The sequence below is a fragment of the Eimeria necatrix genome, genomic scaffold, assembly GCF_000499385.1.
Source record: "Eimeria necatrix Houghton genomic scaffold, Enh_scaff23, whole genome shotgun sequence".
In the NCBI taxonomy this organism is placed as follows: Eukaryota; Apicomplexa; class Conoidasida; order Eucoccidiorida; family Eimeriidae; genus Eimeria; species Eimeria necatrix.
In genome coordinates this window covers 117,009-137,814 of record NW_013655180.1, presented here as the reverse complement: position 1 = coordinate 137,814, position 20,806 = coordinate 117,009, and the positions used below count along the sequence as shown (strand labels likewise).

General features: G+C 49.0%; 5 protein-coding genes across 5 annotated transcripts; 2 read left to right on the top strand and 3 right to left on the bottom strand.

Annotated features, from left to right (window-relative positions):
• Window positions 1-25: 25 nt before the first annotated feature.
• On the top strand, window positions 26-2,503 carry ENH_00032840 (hypothetical protein; the record flags this gene model as incomplete). Its single annotated transcript, XM_013584926.1, has 5 exons — window positions 26-522; window positions 685-888; window positions 1,051-1,300; window positions 1,463-1,900; window positions 2,162-2,503. The coding sequence occupies 5 exons, from the start codon at window positions 26-28 to the stop codon at window positions 2,501-2,503; spliced, it is 1,731 nt and encodes a 576-aa protein (XP_013440380.1).
• Window positions 2,504-3,627: 1,124 nt separating this feature from the next.
• Window positions 3,628-6,037, bottom strand: ENH_00032830 (hypothetical protein, conserved; the record flags this gene model as incomplete). The annotated part of the gene is made up of 2 exons (XM_013584925.1): window positions 3,628-5,039; window positions 5,203-6,037. 2 exons carry the CDS (start codon window positions 6,035-6,037, stop codon window positions 3,628-3,630), a joined length of 2,247 nt encoding a protein of 748 aa, XP_013440379.1.
• A 1,518-nt stretch (window positions 6,038-7,555) lies between these two features.
• On the top strand, window positions 7,556-8,593 carry ENH_00032820 (hypothetical protein, conserved; the record flags this gene model as incomplete). The annotated part of the gene is made up of 1 exon (XM_013584924.1): window positions 7,556-8,593. The coding sequence occupies one exon, from the start codon at window positions 7,556-7,558 to the stop codon at window positions 8,591-8,593; it is 1,038 nt and encodes a 345-aa protein (XP_013440378.1).
• A 4,230-nt stretch (window positions 8,594-12,823) lies between these two features.
• On the bottom strand, window positions 12,824-13,837 carry ENH_00032810 (hypothetical protein, conserved; the record flags this gene model as incomplete). Its single annotated transcript, XM_013584923.1, has 1 exon — window positions 12,824-13,837. The coding sequence occupies one exon, from the start codon at window positions 13,835-13,837 to the stop codon at window positions 12,824-12,826; it is 1,014 nt and encodes a 337-aa protein (XP_013440377.1).
• A 1,889-nt stretch (window positions 13,838-15,726) lies between these two features.
• Window positions 15,727-16,975, bottom strand: ENH_00032800 (hypothetical protein, conserved; the record flags this gene model as incomplete). Its single annotated transcript, XM_013584922.1, has 2 exons — window positions 15,727-15,822; window positions 16,181-16,975. 2 exons carry the CDS (start codon window positions 16,973-16,975, stop codon window positions 15,727-15,729), a joined length of 891 nt encoding a protein of 296 aa, XP_013440376.1.
• Between the last annotated feature and the right edge of the window lie 3,831 nt (window positions 16,976-20,806).

Sequence of the window (20,806 nt, the reverse complement as noted above, 5' to 3'; positions counted from 1 at the left end):
GCAATTTGGCTTTCACAATTTGCTAATGGAAAGCAATCCTCTCCGCATGCGGAAAATTGTGCATTTCAGCAAAGCGGAAGAGCTTCGTAAAGAGTATGCGGAAGAAGTAAAAGCCTTACTGGAAGAAGATAGAGAGGCAGAGGCACAAATGAATCGTTCAATGCAAGCAGAAGCAGCTAATCTTGAAATGTCCTTCAGAGTTAAGGAGGCCAGCCAAGATAGTCCTGAAGCGCTTGAAGAGCTGAAACGCCAGCGGGAGGAAGCCCTTTCAGACATGCTTAAAGATCTGCAGTCCCAGAGAGACATGCAAAAGGCAGCAATCCAAGGGCGGCTTGAAAAGGCGAAGGCTGCGCTGCAGGAGCAACAAAGGCAACTTCGTCAGCAATTCGAAGCGTGCAAGGAGGAAGCGCGAAAAGAATTTTTGGACCTGAGCAGCAGCCTTACAGAAAAAGCTCGACATGACAAAAGGGCACAGCTACTCGCTGCAGCTCGAATGAATCCCACACCAGAAAACGTATATGCGTAAGGCGTCCAACCATGTGTATAATTCTTGCCCTGACTGCTTCTTTTTGTATTGCATGATTGTGCCAACAATCTGAAAACAGTTTGCTGCTGCATTTTGCTTGTGACTGTGCTTATAATAAGCTTGTCAAATATTTACGGCGAAACTATGGATGTCTTCAGGTTGCACAACCAGTTGAAGGAAGAATATCGAGACGATCTAAAGGCTCTTGTAGTCAGGCAGATGCAAGAGAAGGCGAAATACAGGCACAACGCTGCGATGCAGCAAAAAGCTGAGTCACAAGAGGCACAAGCCAGTGCTGAAAAGTATGAAGGAAATTATCTAATGAATCACTGCGGACGAATCACCTGCCCCCTATGTCACCCGTGCTTCTCGTATTAATACAGTGAAGTCACAGTGTAAAGAAACGAATAGCCGCATTGTTCTTCTTGGACTGGACTCTTCATATTGTGGAAGTTCCTCGTGCCATTGATGTTTTGAAAGATGCAGTCTCTTCGTAATAGGCACGTGCTGAATCTGCGCTGCAGCAACAACACAGGTTCTGCGACAGAAAATGAAGCCGTGAAGACGGAACTGAAAACGTATACCAGTCGGAAAACATCAGAGCTGCATCAAGCTAGGGTCAGGGAGATCCAGGAGGCAGCGCAAGACGCTGCGCTGCAAGACGAAGCCCTTAGACTTCAAGAGGAGCATCTTCAAACAGTGATTGACACACTGAGGGAGTTCACCAGCGTCAATGATTCGCCTGCAAGTACTCTTCTGGAGCACGCGAAGCAGGTGCAGCACTTTGCTTAGGAGTCTGTAACCCCTTGATTCCACATAATTTTTTGCCTCTCATCTTCACGGCGTGCGCAAACTCCATAAATGCTTTTAAGTCTTCTTAACCATCAAATCGTGTGAGCCATAAGGCCCATCTTTACCTTTCGCCCATTTTCTCAGGAAAAATTGCGGCTAGCGCAGGAGCGTGACGATCTCCGCAGATTTGTGTCTGCACGTCTTCAAGAAGTGGAGAAATTGGTTCGAGAGAGAAAGCAACAGGAAGAAAAAAGAAGGCTGCAAGAGTCGCATGCTGCAGCTCAAAAGCGCAAGATGTCCGCAAAGGCTCAGGAAACTGCAGCCCGAAAACAGGGTCAAGAAAAAGATCTCCAGAGACAGCAGAGGAGGCAAGCAGAGGAGGCTCGCAAGCTGCGGCAGTTCATTGAAGCAATGGGCTCTGAAGGCAAGACTTTGGATGACCTTAGGCAGGCTTCAGAGCGTCGTTTAGAGAAACTCCGACGTGCGACAGAACGGGAGCGCCAAAGGCAGAAGGAAGTGCTGGCATCGAAGCGCAATTCTAGGGCTGCAAGACAGGCTAAGCTATCTCGAGAGAAGCAAGCGGTACGAAAGAAATACCGTCATGCTGTTTGGCACAGCATGCAAGCAACTAGAGGCTCTAACGGCGTTAGCTCACATTTACAGGCGTGTGCAGTCAACTTTTCCGATCGCAAGCAAGTTGTGCTTAGCATATGTTTCCTCACACGTTGAAACGCAAAATTTTCTCTCCGGAGAGCATCTTAGACATGATGCAGCCGTATTAGTTAGCAGTATTTCCACTTCATGTATTTATGTGTGGCCTCAACTTTACTACGCTTTTCGCAGGCCCTAGCACAAGCAGAACAGAATGATATGCAAAGTGCCCAAGGATTGCTGCAGAGCATTGCGACAAAGTGCACAGCCACGACTGGCGAATCCGCAGAGCAAGATTCTGGCGAGAATGACTTCAGAAAACTTGTGTGGGAGATGGAGGTCAAGGCATATGCAGAAGAAAAGCTGCAGCGGCTTAGTGAAAACCTTGTAGAATTCTTGCAGGCAGCTGAGTCCGCAACCAACTCTGGTGGACCAGAGGACACTTCGATCGTGGCAGGATCTGCAGAGCTAAGAGAGACTGTGTTACAGGTGCGTTTTTGGCCCCAAAGCCTGAGTCGGTTTCTTCTAGACTAAGCAGCGTCTCAAGGTGCGGGAAGCAGCATAGTCAGTCCGAGTAGTGCACAGCACAAAAATCAGGATCTAAAATTACTAACTCTGCATTGGAAGGCTCTAACGTTTTTTGTGATGTTCCCTCTGCCTGAATAGGTAACAAAGCTTCTCCAGGCCATCAATGTGGCTCACGTGGCATCGCGAGGATAGTTTTCCAGTTTACCGAAGGACCCATGTATTGTTATTGCTTCGCACAACAAGTGCGAACTACTGTCCAGGTAGAAGCAAGTAGGTGGCGTTCATTTTTAGTAGCTGCTGGCGCCACAGCAAGAACTTCTTCAAGCTTGCTGCGGCGATGCAGTTGTCCTGAGTGCAACAGCACGTGTAAGCAGTTTACTTCCAGCATGCTCTCCAAGAGGATGTTGAAATCAAACAGCATGCTCTTTACCAACTGGCTCTCTGGGCCTTTAGCAGGCCTCCCACAGTACGTATCGTCCGTTCGGCTGCAGCCCTTCCCGATGCCGACAAAGCCTATGCAGTGTCGACTCCTGAAGTTATACGTTACGAACTTTTTCTACGGACCCAGACACAGTCAGCCCAGCAGGGAATGTATTCGGGCTTTTCGCAACAGATTTGAAAGGCGCTTTAAAGTGAAATGAATCGTTTGCAGCTCCGCGGGCTTGCTTCTGACCGTCTTTAGGCTGATTTCTTCCACGTAGTCACATTGGCAAAGCAGCTTTAGACAACGTCGTAAGCAAAGAATGAAAATTCACAGCTTTGGCAACCACGAAAATCCACAGTTATTTTACATTGGTCATCACAGGCCTGAAAGTAGCTTGGCAATCTCCTTGGCAGTTGCGAAGGCACCAAGGTCTGTAGGGTGTACTTTTTGGCTGAAATGTCCTGTCATCGCTTTTCCTGCTTAATATCTTTTTCTGAGCATTACTGTCAGCGTCTAGCTGATGCGCTGGTCCGGCTCTCTCCTCGAAATTGTCGTGCCTCCTTAGAAATTCCTCCTTTCAATTTAAATGGTGCGTTAGACTTCCTGAGACACCGGGAGAATTCGAAAGCAAGCGGGTCCTTCACGTTGCCCGTTACGATCACAGCTTGCTAGTAGCTGGCCTTGAGACGTGAGTGATCACAGCTTGCTAGTAGGTAGTCTTGAGAGCGGAAGTCCCAAAGAAGTCCCCAGAGGCGTTACTTTTGCCATTGGTGGTGGATGCTGTTTGTTCTGCATTCCTAAAGAGCTGTGCCACAGTTGATGTTTGTGCAGCCCTGGTAACCATGCGGTCTTGTCGGAGTGGCGGGTTGACGGATGCCACGGGTGTCCCCGCCCTGCTGCGCACTTGGTGCACAGCGTCTGAACCCCGGCAACTACTTTTGCTGCCATTGTTGCACACGCTGCCGAGAGCATTTGCAGTGCTTGACAAATCATGAGACCGCAAATTGGAAAATGACTGCAGAGTGCTGCTTTCCAGAACCTCGTGGCAAAACTCATTGTTGGCAGCACTCGGCTTTGAATTCTCCCGCTCGCACTGCTCTTTTTGCATCTTCTGCTTATTTAGCTGCTGCCGCTGCTTATCAAGCGTGCATTCAACGCCAGAACGTAGTTTTGTAGTCGCCGCAGCCTGTGCATCTGGCTCCATATCTATATCCACGTTTTTCATGTTCGGTTCCATTGAAACTGCATTATTTGCTGCGCTTGTTGGCGGGGAGTTTGTTTCCATTTGTGCCGCTTCAGGATGAACTCTACGGCAGCTACCAACTGCATCTGTCGCTGTAAGGCAAGCCTTTGGAGATGCTTTTGTGCAAATATGCCGCCGGCAACTATGCTTTTTGCGCGATATCTGTCTTCCATGTGAATCCCTCTGCAAGAGCATTTGTTGCAGCAGAAACACCTGGCGAGCAAGATTATGCCACTGCTGTTCTCCAAAGGTTGTCTGTGGTTCGTTGCTTACAAGATCCTTGGAAGTTGCTGCAGCTTCGGTTCCCTTTGACTGGCCTTCTTTGTGTGTTATTAAGCTGCTGCTACAGCATAATTGCGAATGAGCAATCAGGCGCTGCGGTGGGGACTGAGGAAGCGTCCACTTTCTGTGGACCTCTGACGTCTCCTCTGGTATGGGTGTGTGTGCACTGCGTTGTTCCTTGTGCTCTGTACGTTCTCCACAGATATCTCCTGTTCCAATTGGTACGCAGCATCCTTCTTCGCCCAGCGTCGCCATGCGTCCGCGTACTTCTCCTTCAAGGGAAAGTAGCTGCTGCAAGGAGTTACTGTCGCCCTGCTCCTGTTGAAGCAGGAGTGTTGCTCGTGTCTGTACAAGTTCGCGCCCAGCAGAAGCATCTTCTGGCCCTTTGTACAACACAGCAGCAAGACAGTTGGACCCCTTGCTCTTCGCCTCAGGTTGCTTTCTCTTGAGCTTCTCTTCCCTAGCGTATAACCCTGCCGGATTAGTGGTGGTACTTCGCAAATTGCAGCCATGTTCCTCAGCATGCTGTTCCTCATATTTCTTCTGCGAAGACAGTACGCAGGGCAAAGGCCACGTCCCACCTAGTCCTGGAGCTGCATAACACGGAACACAGCTTAATTGGGAAAAACCCCATCAGGCTAGCTGCACAGCACAACAGCATGCTTGCAGCGTGCTACTGTCGGTACGGAATTGGCTTTCACGCAACAGCCTTATGATCATAAGAGTTCAGCGAAACGTTTTTTCTTGTCAGCTTACTTGTAGAGACGGTGGCGAAAGTTGAAGGAGACAGCGACCTCTGCATGTGCTTGCGTAAAGCAGTCAGACAGACAGTGAGACGCTCAGCTGCAGGACGGTGTGGATCGACTGTTTTTTCGAGAGAAAACCCTACAGCTTCATTGATTAAATCGTTGTTTCTTTGTTGCCTCTGTTTCTGCATGTGCATTTGTTGCTCCAATCTTTCATGTAGTAACCGAGCGCGAACGGCGGCCTCACGAGACCGGAGGGTGCGTCCCATGCTGCTTCTTTCTTCACAGTAGTTTATGGCTTGTTGCAAACACTCTAGCCGTTGTTGCTGTTCTTCAATGACTCCCCAGGAGGATCCTTTTTCGCTGTGCACCTCTACGCTACAAAAATTAGAACAAGCAGCCCCGCAGTTGTTGCCGGTGCACGTAACGGGGATAAAGTGTTGCGCTTCCAAGGTATTCTTGCAAAGCTCTGCTTGATGTCCCAGGCTGGGAGAGATAGGTCTGTTTGGGGAATTGCCCGCTCCAGCTGCAGATAGCGCACAGTCTAAGTTCGTCTGTGCAGGCGAAGCAGATGACCCCAGAAGTTTGCTGCCAGAAAACCCCAGCGGAGACACCAAGGGTTGTCTAGTGGAACAGCCCAGGTGGAAATTTGGAGCATTTGTATTTCGGTATTTATCGCATTCATCTACTTTTGAGCTCACTTCTCCAGGAGTTCCTTGTGGCCGATTTTCTGAGGTTGAGACGAATGGAGCATCCGCCCCAAGAAGAGCAATGGAAGCTAGTGAATTCAGATCAGCCGCATCCCCTATGCCATCTAATGAAATGAAGGCAGAAGTGTCCTGCATTGTGCCACTTGCAATGTTGATTCCTTGCTCTAGCTAACACTCGTAATAACTAAAGAAAAGATAGAATTTCCGGGCATTCGCTCAGCTTCCGAGCACGCCCATTAAACCAGGCAGCCTTTTAGGACGTTTGCGTGAGCGGGTACGCCAAACGGCTCCACCTCGTGGGTAGCCTAGCAGCAGTAGCACCTTGGTCTTGCGGCAAAGCTGCAGTTTCCCTTGGCTTGTCCAATGAGGCAAAATCGAAACCAGTCCAGCATCTTGATTTCGATGTCGAATTCAATGCCTCGTTTAGGATGGTTTTGGTCTTTCCCTGGTCTGACGACTCATGCGGGAGCATATTCAAGAGGAATACCCGTCTGTAGGCAGCATTGGATTATCTTCTACTGCCTTGCTGAAAAAGCATGTGAGTAACAGCATTGCAGAGCCAAAAAATGCAGAAATTTTCCAATAACTACACAACAATCCGAGATTTCGCATTTTAGGAGTTACATTCGATTGCAGCTGCGTAGGGGGACAAGTAGATGTTTCCTGCGAGCGTGGGTCAGAAGTCCCAGGGTCCAGCAAGGTCACTGCACTGGTGCAGGATCTGCCCAAAATATAACATCACAGCTAAATTGGTCGCCTCCCCCTGTCTAAGTAAGCATATGTTGCATTATACAGGATGAAAGTAAAGAAATGTCCAGGATATTTCCCTGAATTTTCTTGATGCAAGCTGTCTCGTAGAGGGGACCAGAGGACCTTACGCGAAGCCGGCAGATCTCCAATGAAACACCTGTCACCAGCCCACCACTAGCTCTGTAAAGCATACCACTCTATATTATATATTCTTATGCTTCGTTCGCTTCTAAAAAACAGTTGTAAACCTCAGTGGCTACATAACAGCACTGGACTGGGCACAGACTCGGGCAACCGCGCACCTAATGAAGTCGTTGATTTCAGAAGGAACTTATCTCCTGCTTCTTGTCTTTCTCCCTTGTTATCTCGCATTTGACCTCAGTGAAAAGGTCGAGTCGCTTGTTTTTCCTACTTTCTTGCCTCTGCTTCAGGCCTGAGGTTGCCCAGTGGCCTTACCCCTCCCTCCCCTCCTTTCCCGGCGATCGCCAACTGTTCCGCGAGTCCCTAAGAAGCCCTGAATTTTCCTCTCTCCCTTCAAACCCCATAAATTGAGTGTGGGGCTTTATAAGGGGCCTTCTTCTGGGAGATCGACTAGTCACTGCACTAGTGGCGCGAGTGGCAACTGGTGAAGACTGATGTCCTCCCGGACATGACTAATAGTGCCATTCCCAGCACACAGCCTCCTCGTATGCGTCAAGGATGTGGGGTTCTGGCAGCCGGAACTTCCGTGCTACTACATCTGCGAAGAGCTCCCCAGTTGGAGAGGTCTGCCACGGATCCAGATCAATATCCTCACTCGGGGTAGCCACGGTGGCGCATAATGCAGACTGGGGGCAAACAAAACCCTGGAAAGCACCTTCACACTGTACTGGTCGAAATACGAGGGCCGTTTGTAGCAGAGACATGAGTCCAATATGCAGCGATGCAAGTGACACGGAGCATCTGGACCGCAGCTCATGGGCATATCAGCGTGGTGCTCTGATAGTCCCACCCCCACCACCACCACCTCCTCCTGACGACCAATCGCACAACTTGTCCAGCCGAAATTTCATTCCTTCTACTGGACCCGCAGTGCAAATGTGCTGCGTCCAAAACACCCCCCAAGTGGCTATCCCGCTTCCTCCTGCCGACCCTCCCAATAGTTTGGAAGGGCCCAAAGCAGCAGAGGAGAGCAAAAGACCACCTACACCCCCATGGAGGAAAAACAAAATATTCTCGAGCCACACAGCCGGGAAATGGCAGAATCTGTTCACCTCGACGCAAGTGTCCGGCGGCCAGACGCAAGAACGAAACAGCAGCCCCGATAGCGACATTACATTGAGCCTCCGCCTACCCCTAGAAGATCCGTACGCTTTTTCAAGCATTCCTGATCCTTATGCGACCACCAGTTGCTACAGTGACAACAGCAATAGCTCATCTGCAGCACTAACTGGGACATCGTTCGTACAGCCACCTGAGCCAGTGTCCGGGATCACTGCGAATGCGCCCCTCTCACCTCCATCTGAAACCTATTTAGGGGCATCCAGTAATGTGCCATTTCTTTTGCCCCCTTCCATGTCACACAAAGGGCTGAATCATGCAAATGGGCAATCAGGGAGGCCCAGCTCGTCGTCTTACGTCTACCCTCCACTGCCAGCGGCACCGCCACCTAGGGAACGGGATCACTGGTTACCACCCGAAGCTCATCAAATACGCCAGAGGCTCCGGGGAAGGCCTCGATCTGAAGGCATGGCATCTCAGGGAGCCTTGGGGGGTCCGCCACCTTTTCCCTTTGCCACGCACTACTACTACCCACCTCAGCAGCATCAGCAACAGCACCCGCACCATGATCGGGCATTATTAGCCCTCAGACGTACTTGTTATCGATGCCGGAAGAGAGGTCATGAAGCTAGCGAGTGCCCTTCAGGGCAGGGGCTTCGCCAGACACGCTCCAAATCTTGATGCACCAGGGCTGCAAAGCCCAGTAGTACCCCTACGGAGAACAGGACTGCAGCATCTGTACAGCCAGCATCCGTATTGTCCTTTGCTTCATGTCCCTATGCTTCAGTTCAAAAGGCGGAACTCAATTAATATTTATTAGCCTCCCTTTTTGACTCACTAGCTGCGCGAGCTTCTACTGAAGGTGTTGCGCACGCTGAGCACTCGCAAGAGAGTGTTTCTCAGCATTCTGGATATCCCGAAAAATCGGTTTCCCTTCACTTACGTTTTTTACTATAGGCATTGAAAGAAGTAAAGGGCAGCTTACAGGAAGAAGTTCTTTGGCATCATCGCCGTGTTTCGTAGCTCCTCATCAATTTGTTATCGCTCCCCTTCAAGCTATACTCCAAGCTGTAAAAGAGTCTCTCTGCGTTTACGCCTCTCGCTAGCCAGTTCCTTCATGTTGCATTTTGACGCTTCTTAAAACCATGCAAAATCTCAGGCAGAAATTCAGTGTCTCTCAACCCTTTGGGGACATTATTTTTCGGCTTTGCCGGAACTTGATGCTTCTGCCTTCGCCATCCTACATAGCTATCCAGGACAATCTCTGGTGTCTCCCACAATGGGGACAAAGCTCTTGCCATGTATCGTTCAAAATTTTGTTGAGCACTGCTTGTTGAGCCCGCAGCTAGTGCTTCCAGTAAAGTTGCGACAACAAGACGTGCTAAGCGCAGCTTCACCATCTACAGTGTTTCCAACTACACTGTTACACTCACTGCCCCATCAGGACTTGTGGGCATGCTGATTATGCAGCACCGCAGCACGAGTAGCCCCACAGAAAAGCCTTTTAAGGCTGTTAGCAGCATGGCAGGACTGCCTGGGTTGATTTGGTATCAACGGAGCTTTCCGCTTATTCAAGGAGAAACTTTGTACCTTTGCCCTCTTGGGCGGTATTGAGCTATGCAGGAGCAGGAATATTTTTTTCCCTCCTTTGCTGGCAACGCAACGGCGGCTAATGCTTGTTGTGAATAAGTCAAATTAATTTTATAACATTTCTAGTCCTTTACTGCACTTTCCTCTATTGTGTAGATTTTGCGCAGTCTGTATCTATAGTCTGAGCTCTGCGTACTTATTTATGCTAAGTAGCACCTCCTGCTCTCTGTCCGCATCACTAATGCCTGGTACAATGACCTTCAGAAACTACAATGCTGCTAGCTTATCCACGCCTGCCGCCGGTTAGCTGCATCCTCGTTGTCTCGCAGCTGCCTTCCTCCATTTAACATGTCTTCAAATGATGAAGTGCAGGCAGCAGGCAGCAATGCTCTGTTTAATGCTCAGTTTCAGCCTTAGTCTTAGATTCGAGTAAGAAAATATAGTTTTAAATGTAGTCAGTCATAGACGCTCGGTAAAGTCGTTGGCGCGAGTGTCGGTGTTCCATGCTGGAGGCACTACCTCGACTCTGCGCTTGCTAGTTGCGCTTATATAGCACCCGTGGTATTCAAAGCCCGGCGTTTGAGTAATCGCATGAGGCGATGAAGAAGTTTTGCGATGAGTAGCCTACTCTCGTGTACTAACACTGCATATGCATCGCATGCTCATGCGTTCTATTTCGTATTTTGGGTTATCTTCTTCTTCTTCTGTTGCATTTTCTTCAATTGTCCCTTGGTTGGATATCTCTCTTCTCTGCATAGGGAGCCGCAAGTAGTTTCAAGAGTCTATAAGAATACGAAAGACTGACAAGGCTTATTAATTACTGGTTACGTGTACAGTCCAAAGTCTCGGGCACACAAAAGGGCGCAGGCTGCAGTGGCTTTATCTGGAGAGTCATTCGACGGAAGCTTCTTCACCCACATGTTGGATATACTCCACAAGCACCTGACTGCCATTAGGTAGTATCCAGGAGCCCTGCCCATTAGGCTTATTCAGCTCAAACTCTCCTACGTAAACTGCACCGGTGGGGAGGATCCAACGTCCTCTCTTTAAGAATCCCGCAACCCACAGGCCAGAAAGTATGGATCCGTCAGACCGAAAGTGATAAGACCCCTCGCCGTGCTTTTGACCACCGAGCCACTCACCTGTTTGTACAGTTGGCAAAGCATCCAGCGCAGCAAATTCACCAGAAGAATCAACCAGACAGACAACGTTTGTCTTCGTTCACTCCTAAAATTTGCTGGACAGAGCCTGCTTATTTTTCTTCGCTTCCAGACGCTCAGCCAACTGCCTTTCACAGTAGGCATCGTTTTCTGGAAAAAGCTTTTACAGGCAAAGCTATCATGGGGGCAAATCATGAGGCAGCAGGCAGACTACACTAGTACCTTTGTACACATCACCGTTTGGATATGTCATGCAGCCATAGGATTGCCGTTGTCCGCCTACAAAGTGCCCCAAGTATCTCAATTCACCAATTATGTGGGCCTCTCCTGTAAAAGTAAAATTTTCGTTAGTTGAGATACTCCCAGGCGTGTCAATTTCGCGAAATTTCTTCATTTTAGAGCTATTCTGACGAATATGCTAGCCTCAGGTGCGAGCAGCTGTGCGAAAGATCAGTGGCTAGGCCCAAACGGGGATCCATGCATCGTCAAATGGCTCGTGAAGTTGTTAGATTGTCAACTGCCTGCTGAGACCGGAATTACCTCCTTCCTCAGTAAGTTCTCTCTTAACATATGTTGCGTTGCCCAGCCCATTCTTTTTGTTGTTTTCGTAGGTACCCCTGAATTGTGAGCCATCTGCAAACTGATACTCGCCTAAAGCACATAATAAGAGCATATATGTAAACGCACATAAGACACGCATATATGAGGCACTCACTTGTGCAATGCTTATTCATTGGACCTAAGAAACGGTTGCCCCCTCATATTTGTACTGCTTTAGCTTATTTTTGCGCAGTAGGTCTTGCCTTCCCCATGCCTGATGCCGCCGACATATTCGCCTGCAAAAGTTTCAGTAGTTCCCTCCTCATCGACAAGGTAGGTCGCAATTCCGGGGCCTGTATAGCCCCTGCTACTGTGTTGCCTTCCTTCTGGTGTAATGAACTCAAATTTTGGAGTCCCAAGCTCATCACTCTCTCCGTCCATTTTGATCAATAATGCGGTTCAACACGAAAACGGAAAACTTGGTGCCTTGGACTTACGGTGCCAAATGCACTAAACAGCAGAGGCTAAAAGGCAAGCGAGAATGCATCACAAAGAAAAATGCAGTGATCAGCGCTGAAGAGGGACCAAAAGACATGAACTAAGGGCAGCAGGAGATACTACGACAGGGCTGACCACCGCGCTAAAAAGCAGCGCCGTACTGCTCATCTTTAGAAAAATTGAGTTCAGATCGAACCAGTATTTTATGTCCTTATCCCGAATTATTTAAAAGAAGACACTGAAAGGCCTTTGTGCTGTTCCGTAACAGGTCAGTACTGCGTGCTTGATCTGGCCCCACGAGGTCACTTACCCGAAAGGTCTCAAAATCTGAAGCAAACGGCGAAACCATTCACTTGCATAATGCTGCAGGATGCTTTAAAGAATTCTTTTCGGTAGAATCTTTATTTCGGTGGATGATTACTCTCCTCGGAGTAGAGTGCACAGATAGTTCGTAGTATATCAAACATGGGCGCAACACACGCGATGTCATAATGAAGCTTCTCGATTTTCGGACGACAACCCGTCCCCTCCATCTTATATTTTTGGAAGATTTCGACTCTACATCTCTTTTTGGTATTTTGCCCTAATTAATAAGTACATTTTTCCGCTGTCAGCCCCCTTCTGTTCTTTTTCGCTAACTGCTGTGCTCACGCTGATTCTTCAGACAGGGTGCTGCAGTAATGAATACATATTCACCAACCAATATTGTACTGTTATGATTTTTATTACTTTGGTGTCTTTTCTAGCTGTACCATTTTTTTCTAGTGCTCCTGCAGCGCGGAGAATGGAGAGACCGCTGGCGCTTAAATGAGATAGCCCATCAATGCGTTTCCTACTTCAAGTAGCCATGGAGGCTCCAAAACTAATTCTTGTTATGGAACGAAGAGGGGAAAATACTTCAGAACCCCCGAACCGTTCTGGGGTTGATTAGGAGCAGTTGATTTTGGCCTCGCCATTGAACCATCCGGTAAGCATGTTAGCCTCTGCCTACCAGTGTGACTGGATGCAAATATCGGGCGAGCCATTAAAGAACTGTTACACTCATACTAAACGAGGCTAGCATGGTTGGCTCGTGTGTTTCGGGTCCACGCACAGCAGCGCCCAAACGTTTCATATCCCAGTTTTACATCAGCCCTGCAAACTGCCAAGGACCGAGATCATTTTCTGTTTGGTAGGGCGCCTCTGTCCAGCCCGCATCTTCAGGAAGAGTTCTGCTGCCCCTTGCTGACGGGAGATATTCCGCGTTGCCGGGCCTGCCACCTTGACCCTGATTTGGAGCCGAAGCTGTTGATCCTCCAAAGATCCCGAAGGCATTTTCAGGTGCCCTGAGCAGTATTGCACTGGGTTCTTCACTCTGAGGTGCAGTTTGCCTGCGATTATCTCCAGCATTGCCTCCAAAGGGGTGCGGCCCTGTGTACTGACCGAGCAACTGCTGTTGCTGTTGTTGCTGTTGCTGCTTCACAGGGAGGCTGCGGTTGCTTGATTGCTGCAGTGGAGCTTGCAAAGATACTTGCCGGTCTCCAATACTGCCCGTTTGAGGCGGGTGAGCAGCTCCGCTTGCCGCCAGTGCAGCATGGAAGACTGAAAGTGGAACAGACGTCGCTGCCTGTGGTGGCTCAATGGGAGTCCAGCTGCTGCATGGCGGGAAGGCTGGGCCTAACTTACTCCCACCTTCAGTGCCTCTGGGTGGATAAAACGGGGATTTGGGCTCAGGAAGCGCGAGGTCCTCTTCTGAGGGAATCGCTTCCTCGCCACCCCACGCAAGGGCAGGCAGAACTGTTCCTACTTCCCTCTCTGTGATAGACTTTGACTTCTCCCTTCCTCCAGAATTCGATTCAAACTGTGTAGGCGGCGGAGGCTGGCGTTGCGCAGCGCCCGTAGAACTTTCAGGGAACTGGTTACGAATAGGTACTGGTCCCAGAGGCCCTCGACGAGCTGTGCTGCTTCCTGACGTATTGGTTACTATGGGAAGGGATCTAGCGGGAGTCTGAACAGCTCCGCCGTCGATAGTATAAGGCAGTATCTGCTGTGGGTGCTTCTGTACCCCTGTTGGGGGCAACGCCACGCTACCGGACTGCCCTGCATGCTGCATCAATAGTTGGGCACCGTTGAGACGCACCAAGGGGTTGTTGCCCATATTACGCACAGGCAACTGTGCAGGCGGCACAGCAGTTGGGGGAAGCCACCTCTGGCGTGGGCTTTGAAGAGGACCATTTGCAGCAGAGGCTTGCTGCTGAGCTGCAGGGCAGGTAATAGGACCGTTCGCAGGTTTGGTCGAGAAGCGCTGCAAGAATTGCTGGAATTTAGCCCTTACGGAGAATGCTCTTGGAGGAGGTGGGGGCTTATGTAGATGATAACAACAACCGCCTGTTCCGTGTGGTGTTGGCCATGTCAAGTTTAAACTATCAGAGTTTTGCGGAGCGTTGGACGTGGTGACACCCGATCGCTGCCCCGCCACAGCCGGATGAAGCAAGTAGTTGGCCAACTGACAAGACAGCGTACCTGGGGGCAATTCAAGCTGTTTTTCTACCTCATCCGGAGGGGGCTTGTTGTTATGTCTAAGTACGTCGGGCAGTTGGCTTCTAGCCATAAATTCCCTGCACAATTCGGCATGTAGAGACTGGGAAACATCTTTCGGAAGACTACAAAGTGCTGGTTTTGTTTGTGTCGAACTGCGCTGCGAGGGAAACTGATTTGCAGCTCCTAGTAGTACACGCCTCAGGGCTTACACAGTTACACAGTAAGCTCTAAGGATGCCTAACCTTGCAAGTCTTTAATTAATGCTTTCGACTTATACGTTTGTGCTTGCCTGTGTGAGTACATCAAGAGGCAAAGGATGGCACGTCGCATCTCTTTAGCAGCTTCTGGACCTGTGGCAGCAGTGGTCTGCGGCATGTCCACTGAGCGGATTTCAGCGTTATTTTGATGACCTCGAAGCTCGTTTGTGACGGCACCATCCTCATTAGCCACACCCTCCAGGCGTGTACTGTTGCATATCTGGTCTAGCTCGTTAAAAGGTTTTGTTGAACTGCGCCGATTTGTCCGTGGACCTTGCTTCGCTACACTTCGACCAGCGTAAAACTCCTCCTTTGAAGAACCATTATGACGCCCTCTCTTGTTGCCTTGTACACGCTCATTGTCTCTTCCTATGCTGCAATTAGGTTGTGTTCTGTGGGGCTTCCCACTTCGTGCACAGTCATTTCCTGTAAAACTGTAGGAGCGACTGCTGCTTGTCCCACTGCTTTCGCCGCTTTCTGCATCATAAGCAAGCGAATCAAAAGACGGAGTTCCTTCAACACGTGTGCATGTACGAGGATAGTACTTCGTACTTGCAAAGCAGATTTGCTGTGCCCTTCATATAATGCCGTGTCACTCGCAGAAGGACACTGAATATTGTGCGACATAAGCCATCGAAAAGGAGAGATTCGGTAGGTACACCAAAATTGGAGCACATAGGAAAATCAATCCTGCAAACCGGCACTGGATTATACGAAGGTAGCAGTATCTAAGGCCCGTAAGCAAATCCATAGAACTGCAGTTCCAGCCTGAAGGATTTGCTAGGCAAATCTGTTTGGACAGATGAATTCGAGACAGCGAAAAGCCGGTGAAGACTGGCCAGAGTGACTTGAAGACATGGGAGACGGGGTATGGCATTGCCGCGTGGGTTTTGAATGCTGCATGAGCAAACAACACAGATTGACCGAGCTGCTTCACTCGCAAACTTGGCACTGACGCAAGTTTCCTGGTTCCTCTGGCTCCGAAACTGTTTCATGCTGCTGTTTTCGCATTGTGTTATCTCACCTTCTGTCCTGTTGTATGAGAGAAAGCTGCATCTTCGGCTTTTCTAGTCCGATTTTTCTGCGAGCGAAGTGGCGAAAGAGGGTAATGTGGATCAGTGTGTACGGAAGTCATAATTATGCTGGTAGTTGTGCAGTGAACCATATCGCCGAGCCTGATAAAGCTGAAGCTAGCTACAATTTCGAGTGCAACTGCATCTATGTATTTTGTTGTGTGTGTCGGAGCTGTTTATTCGTCTTCCACAACAGTCACCTTTGTGTTTCTTAAAGTCGGGCTCCTTATTTCATTTAGAAGCATCAAAGCGGTGTCACGATGTTGTGGAGCCTGAGCGCACGCATTCAAGCATAGCCTTGACTCGGAATTTCCGCATCGATGCAACGGAATCCTCGACTGAAGTGCCAATAATGCTCTCCTGTGGTGTGATGCTTTGCCATTTAAGTATTTAGCACAAATGCGCTGTTCTTGCCTCAATGCTGTTGAGTTGTTGCTGCAGCTCGGAGAGCTCGTCTTTGAAGGTGTCTCTTAGTGTCTGTAAAAAAAACAGTATCTGGCTATCCGACGAAGTGAATTCAGCACGGCACAAATTTGCCAGTTTGGTGCTTCATTTGTCAGCAAAAATACGAGTCAAGTAGCTTAAGGCTCATCAAACGCTGGAACTGAATACTTTTGCCGGTTGACAAACCTTGACTGCTTTCTGAATCTCCTTCTGAACGTCTTGTTTCACTTCAGCCACTGTCTGCTGCTTATCGTCTGCCGTTGGTATAGCAGAATTCTTGGTTCCTGCCGCTGCAGCAAGAGTGTTTCCCACCTCCCCGAATGGCACAGCTCCTGTGGCGGATACTACTGGAGCAGGATGAGAAATTGCAGTGACCGGCTGTGGCACTTCGTTAGCTCTCAAGGCAGCAGCGCTTAGCATGCTTAACTGCTGCTGTAAAAGGTGCTGCTGTTGCTGAAGGCTTTGCTGCTGCTGCAAAAGCTGCTGTTGTTGCTTAAGCTGCTGTTGCTGCTGCTGCTCAAATATTGATAGAGGTGCTGATACGATCGCTCTGACGGTCTCAAAAGGCTGCTGAAACCCAGTCTGGCCAAGTGTTGAGAAGTGTGATGTATCAAATCGGGCAATGCCGGACTGCCGGACATCTCCCCGATGCCTTTTATTAATATGTTTATCCAAATAGTGGGAATTAATAAATTTCTTGCCGCATTCCCCACATTGCACCAGCATTCCCACGACAATTGTTGGATTTTCAGTACCGGAGTTACGAGCAGTCGCATCCATTCCGCCGTCAGTTGCTGCCTTCACGGGCAATTGTACAGACGGCTGCCTTTGCTGCTCCTCTTGGAATTGTTGACTTGCATGGGACTGCTTTTGCTGCTGTACTTGATGATGAGAAGGCGGCATAATAAGCGTATTACTCGCCGACTGCAAGGCTTCAAAAATGGGTATCTCTTCCCTGCCCGCCGTTAGCATTGCAGCCATTTTGTCTTCAGGTATCGCGAGGTATAGATTTCTTTCTAGACTAATGGCTCCGATTCAGTTGTGCTGATAAAAGCAGGCTACAAGTCAAAAAGGATTTCGATTCTGTCGACCCGGAGAGGCTCTTGAAGTTTGTAGACCTGTGGCGCTGTATAGCAATGAAGACGGACGTATTCCAAAAAGAGTTGTTTGGCGTTTGACCATTTGCTCTAAGAATGCAAACTATGTTCAGCAACGCTAGAGGAAGTCTCTGCGTTGTGGGTAGAGCCCAAGGTCACTCGCCCGAACCGGACGGCTTCGCGTCAACGAAAGATCAGGCTCCCTTAAGAGCTCGTACCGTAGTGAAATATTCTCCCATCTCAGGAATATTGCTCAAAGAAACAGCAATGCTTGGAAGGACGAGAATTTTCATCTTAACCCATTGCTGGTTGAGGGGCCGAGGAGTGGATCATAAGTGTTTCCGAATGCGCACAGCTGCTGATCAGCATACCCCCTCCGCCGGATGGCACCGGAAATCACCATTCATCTAACCAAACCAAAAATTTCAAAATAACAAAGACGAGTAAGAAGCCGCGAAGACATGCCGCATTCTACAGCATGGAAGCCGCCGTGCGCCCGCATCTACACAGATTCACAGCGCAGCAATCGAATAACAGCGCGGCCTTCCCTTAAATCGAGCAAGAAACATTGCTCCACAGTTAGTGAAACACAAATGAGGGTACACTGGATGAATTTTTTCAATCGGCGGCATCTCCGAGTTCGTTGCCAAATATGTCAGAATACTTCTTGCGGGGAGCGCCAAGATTTAGCACACGCTCTTATCACTTTCCGTCCTCCATTTTGCATCCACTGGGCAACTCTTATTGAAAGAAGTCCAAAAGGAGTCCTCATCAATACCCAAGATTTCTCGTCAGCTGCAACGAAATCTTTGCCGGGTCGCCTATTGCCCCTGCTCCTCGTCTTCTCGGAAGTTGTGTGTAATAGTTCTGTGTGTGAGTTGCACATTGCTGGATGGCCCACAATTTAGTGAAGAAACACTGTCTTTGAAGAATTTTCCCAACATTCCTTGGCATACTTCATGCCATGTCTGGTGGGTCTGAGTGAACTGCTCGTAAGCTTTCATCATAATGTCCTGCCATTTGATTGTCTCAATGGAGCCATTATAGCTGCTTTCGCGTGTGTGAAACTGCAAGAAACCACGCATGCCACAATTTGCCTTTGCTCAAAAGTTTAGAGGTTCTCGGAGAGTATAATTCGCTAGGCAACTGGCGTGAATATCTCGCCATTGGCTGGAGAGACTGTACTCTCTGGAATTCATTCAGATCTGGCTACGCCTGCCAAGAAATTCCACGGATGCCTACACTCCCAACAACTAGCTGCTAGTCAATGCAGTATTTAAATATTAATTGTCATGATAGGGAGATTCCGCGTCTTCTAGCCCCAGGCGAGCGAACCGCTGTACAATGTATGCATCTGCACTGACCCCGTAGTAAGGCCAGAAGTATCAGCATGGGGAGCGCCGTATGTCGCTCAGCAGCACATTCTTACAATATGCGGAAACTGTAAAACGTTTTACGCCGTGAAATACAGGAGACTTGCTTATACGGCATCCCACGCCTTTTATTACAGTGTCTTGCGGAGGCCTAATCGCACGCATATTACTTTGCAGCAGCCTTCCAGTGAGGGAACTCTCTGGAGCCATTCCAAACACGAAACTTCTGCAATGCATACCTTTAAATGGTCAGAAATACTTGGGCTGCTGTGAGATAAAAGCTTGCAAGTCTTTGCCCTTTTTGCGTCAAAGAGGCCATATATATGTATCACCGCTATAAGCCCCTCTACAGTGTGCCAGCTGTGTGCGTCACCTTATAAATACGCCTGAAATGTTTTGATTCCGCACAGTATGTTTCGAGCCTCCATGGATTCTCCCGTAGTCACTACGCTACAACCTCACGTACATGCAGACCAGTAGCATGCAGCCTGCATATGGGGTTGACGTAGACACAGCGGAAAGGAGAATTTAACAGGCCGAAGAAAAGCAAAGCTACATGCCTAGCGAGCTGTTAAGGCATTAATGCAGACGTGCCCGGGTTTGGCACGTGGCTGCCTTAGGAGCTGCTGCAGCTTTTGCCGTCATTAAGCGCGATACCCGATTCCCTGAGTACATACTACAAGAATGACCCAATTTTAAAAAGCATCCTCCTACAAGCGTATTTGGTACTTTCCGCGCCTGCAGTTCACAAGTAGGCTCCGCCCTTGGGAAAGCATCGCAGCGCGATAATTCGCGACGCTGATATCCTCTGCAGCGCAGCTCAGGATTCTAAAATCTTTGCACATTCCTGAGAACAATCTATATGTAGCCCTTATAAATTTGTATAACACTTCAGCATACGCATCTTAAGAGGAAACTTCCTGAACTGTGGGGCGCAGCAAGTCCTAGGCCAGCAACGCCGCCCCCATGGGATTCGGAGCATGGCACGTGGCGCATTATATTCGCCCTCCTCGAAAGCTGTGATACTGGTTGTTTCAGATTCTCTTAACGTCCAATTATTTCCTCGTAAAAAGCCATTCAGTTCACAAATGGCCGCCACCTGGGTTGATGGCGACTCAGCGCGCCCAATAAGCACGTTAATTGCAATACTTCAGTGATAGTTAACCCAACCAACCAACTTTTGTGTACACTGTTGGCATGAACACACACCAGCCTAACTTCGCACTACTACTGTTACGGCCGCATGAACATGAAGCCTGGCGGACAATGGGGACGCCCTTCAAGAGTTTCAAAGCCGGCGACGAAGCCGCAGAGCACTGCAAAAAGACGAGTGTAACACTAAAACAACCGCAGAACTCCCTCTTCTGCATCTCAAAGATTTCAGAAACCACTTTGGTCCCACAGATATGTAGCAAGAAACAGCGGGGTGATAGATAGGCGACGGTAGGTGTGCCGATGCTGTCCTGAGGCGTACTGCGCATTGCGTCGCTGCACACTGGTTACTTACGCAAGAGGCCAGGGCAACTAAAGCTCCTGCTAAGAACAGAGTTGCGTGGATGACATTTCTACAGATGTCTTTCAAAATTTAAGCCACAACTGAGAAAGGAGCAGCACAATATTGTCTGGTGGCTGCGCTTTCCAACAGCAAAGTGATATTCTTTCTCATTAGCCCCTTCACAGCATTCAAGCTGTGAGTGGCTCTTCATCAAAATCTTCGCATTTTCTCGGTTTTGTTCACGAATACTCTCCCAGTACCAACAATATTACTCGTTTGCAGGCATCAAAGCTTCCTAATAGGCACGAAGCTATTTCGGTTGTTTAAAGGCGATCTGTAGTACTAGTATTAAGCCCAACGTCGTTTGGTGTCAGGCAATACGAGGACTGCAAAGCAGTGCTGTTCCAAGCCTGCACGGAGCAAGACACGTTCATAGCATTATCAGTAGGCAGCTCTTCACGAAGCACTTCAGGAAATGGCCCAAGAGGGCACGCTAAAGAAAAGTGTTGAATACAAACGTGCAGACTGAGTCAGTAGCCCTGTTGTTCCAAAACCATTGCACTCCCCTTGTCGGCAAGAAAGGGAATAATCAATGTGTTGCAGCTTGTACACCCAGAGGCAAGAGCTATATTGACATGTGCTCTCAAAGAACAAAACTCAAGAGACACAGACCAACCATGGACCGCCAAATATCGCCGCTTGAGCACATGAGCGCCAGGTAGTATCTCTTCCCTGTATTTTCCGCAATTGGGCGCAGATATTTTCTTCAATTAAAACTCTACCAAGGCTCTCAACGTCGAAAGCGCAACGGGAGCGAAAAAGAGCACCTTATGCGGAGGTGCCTGAC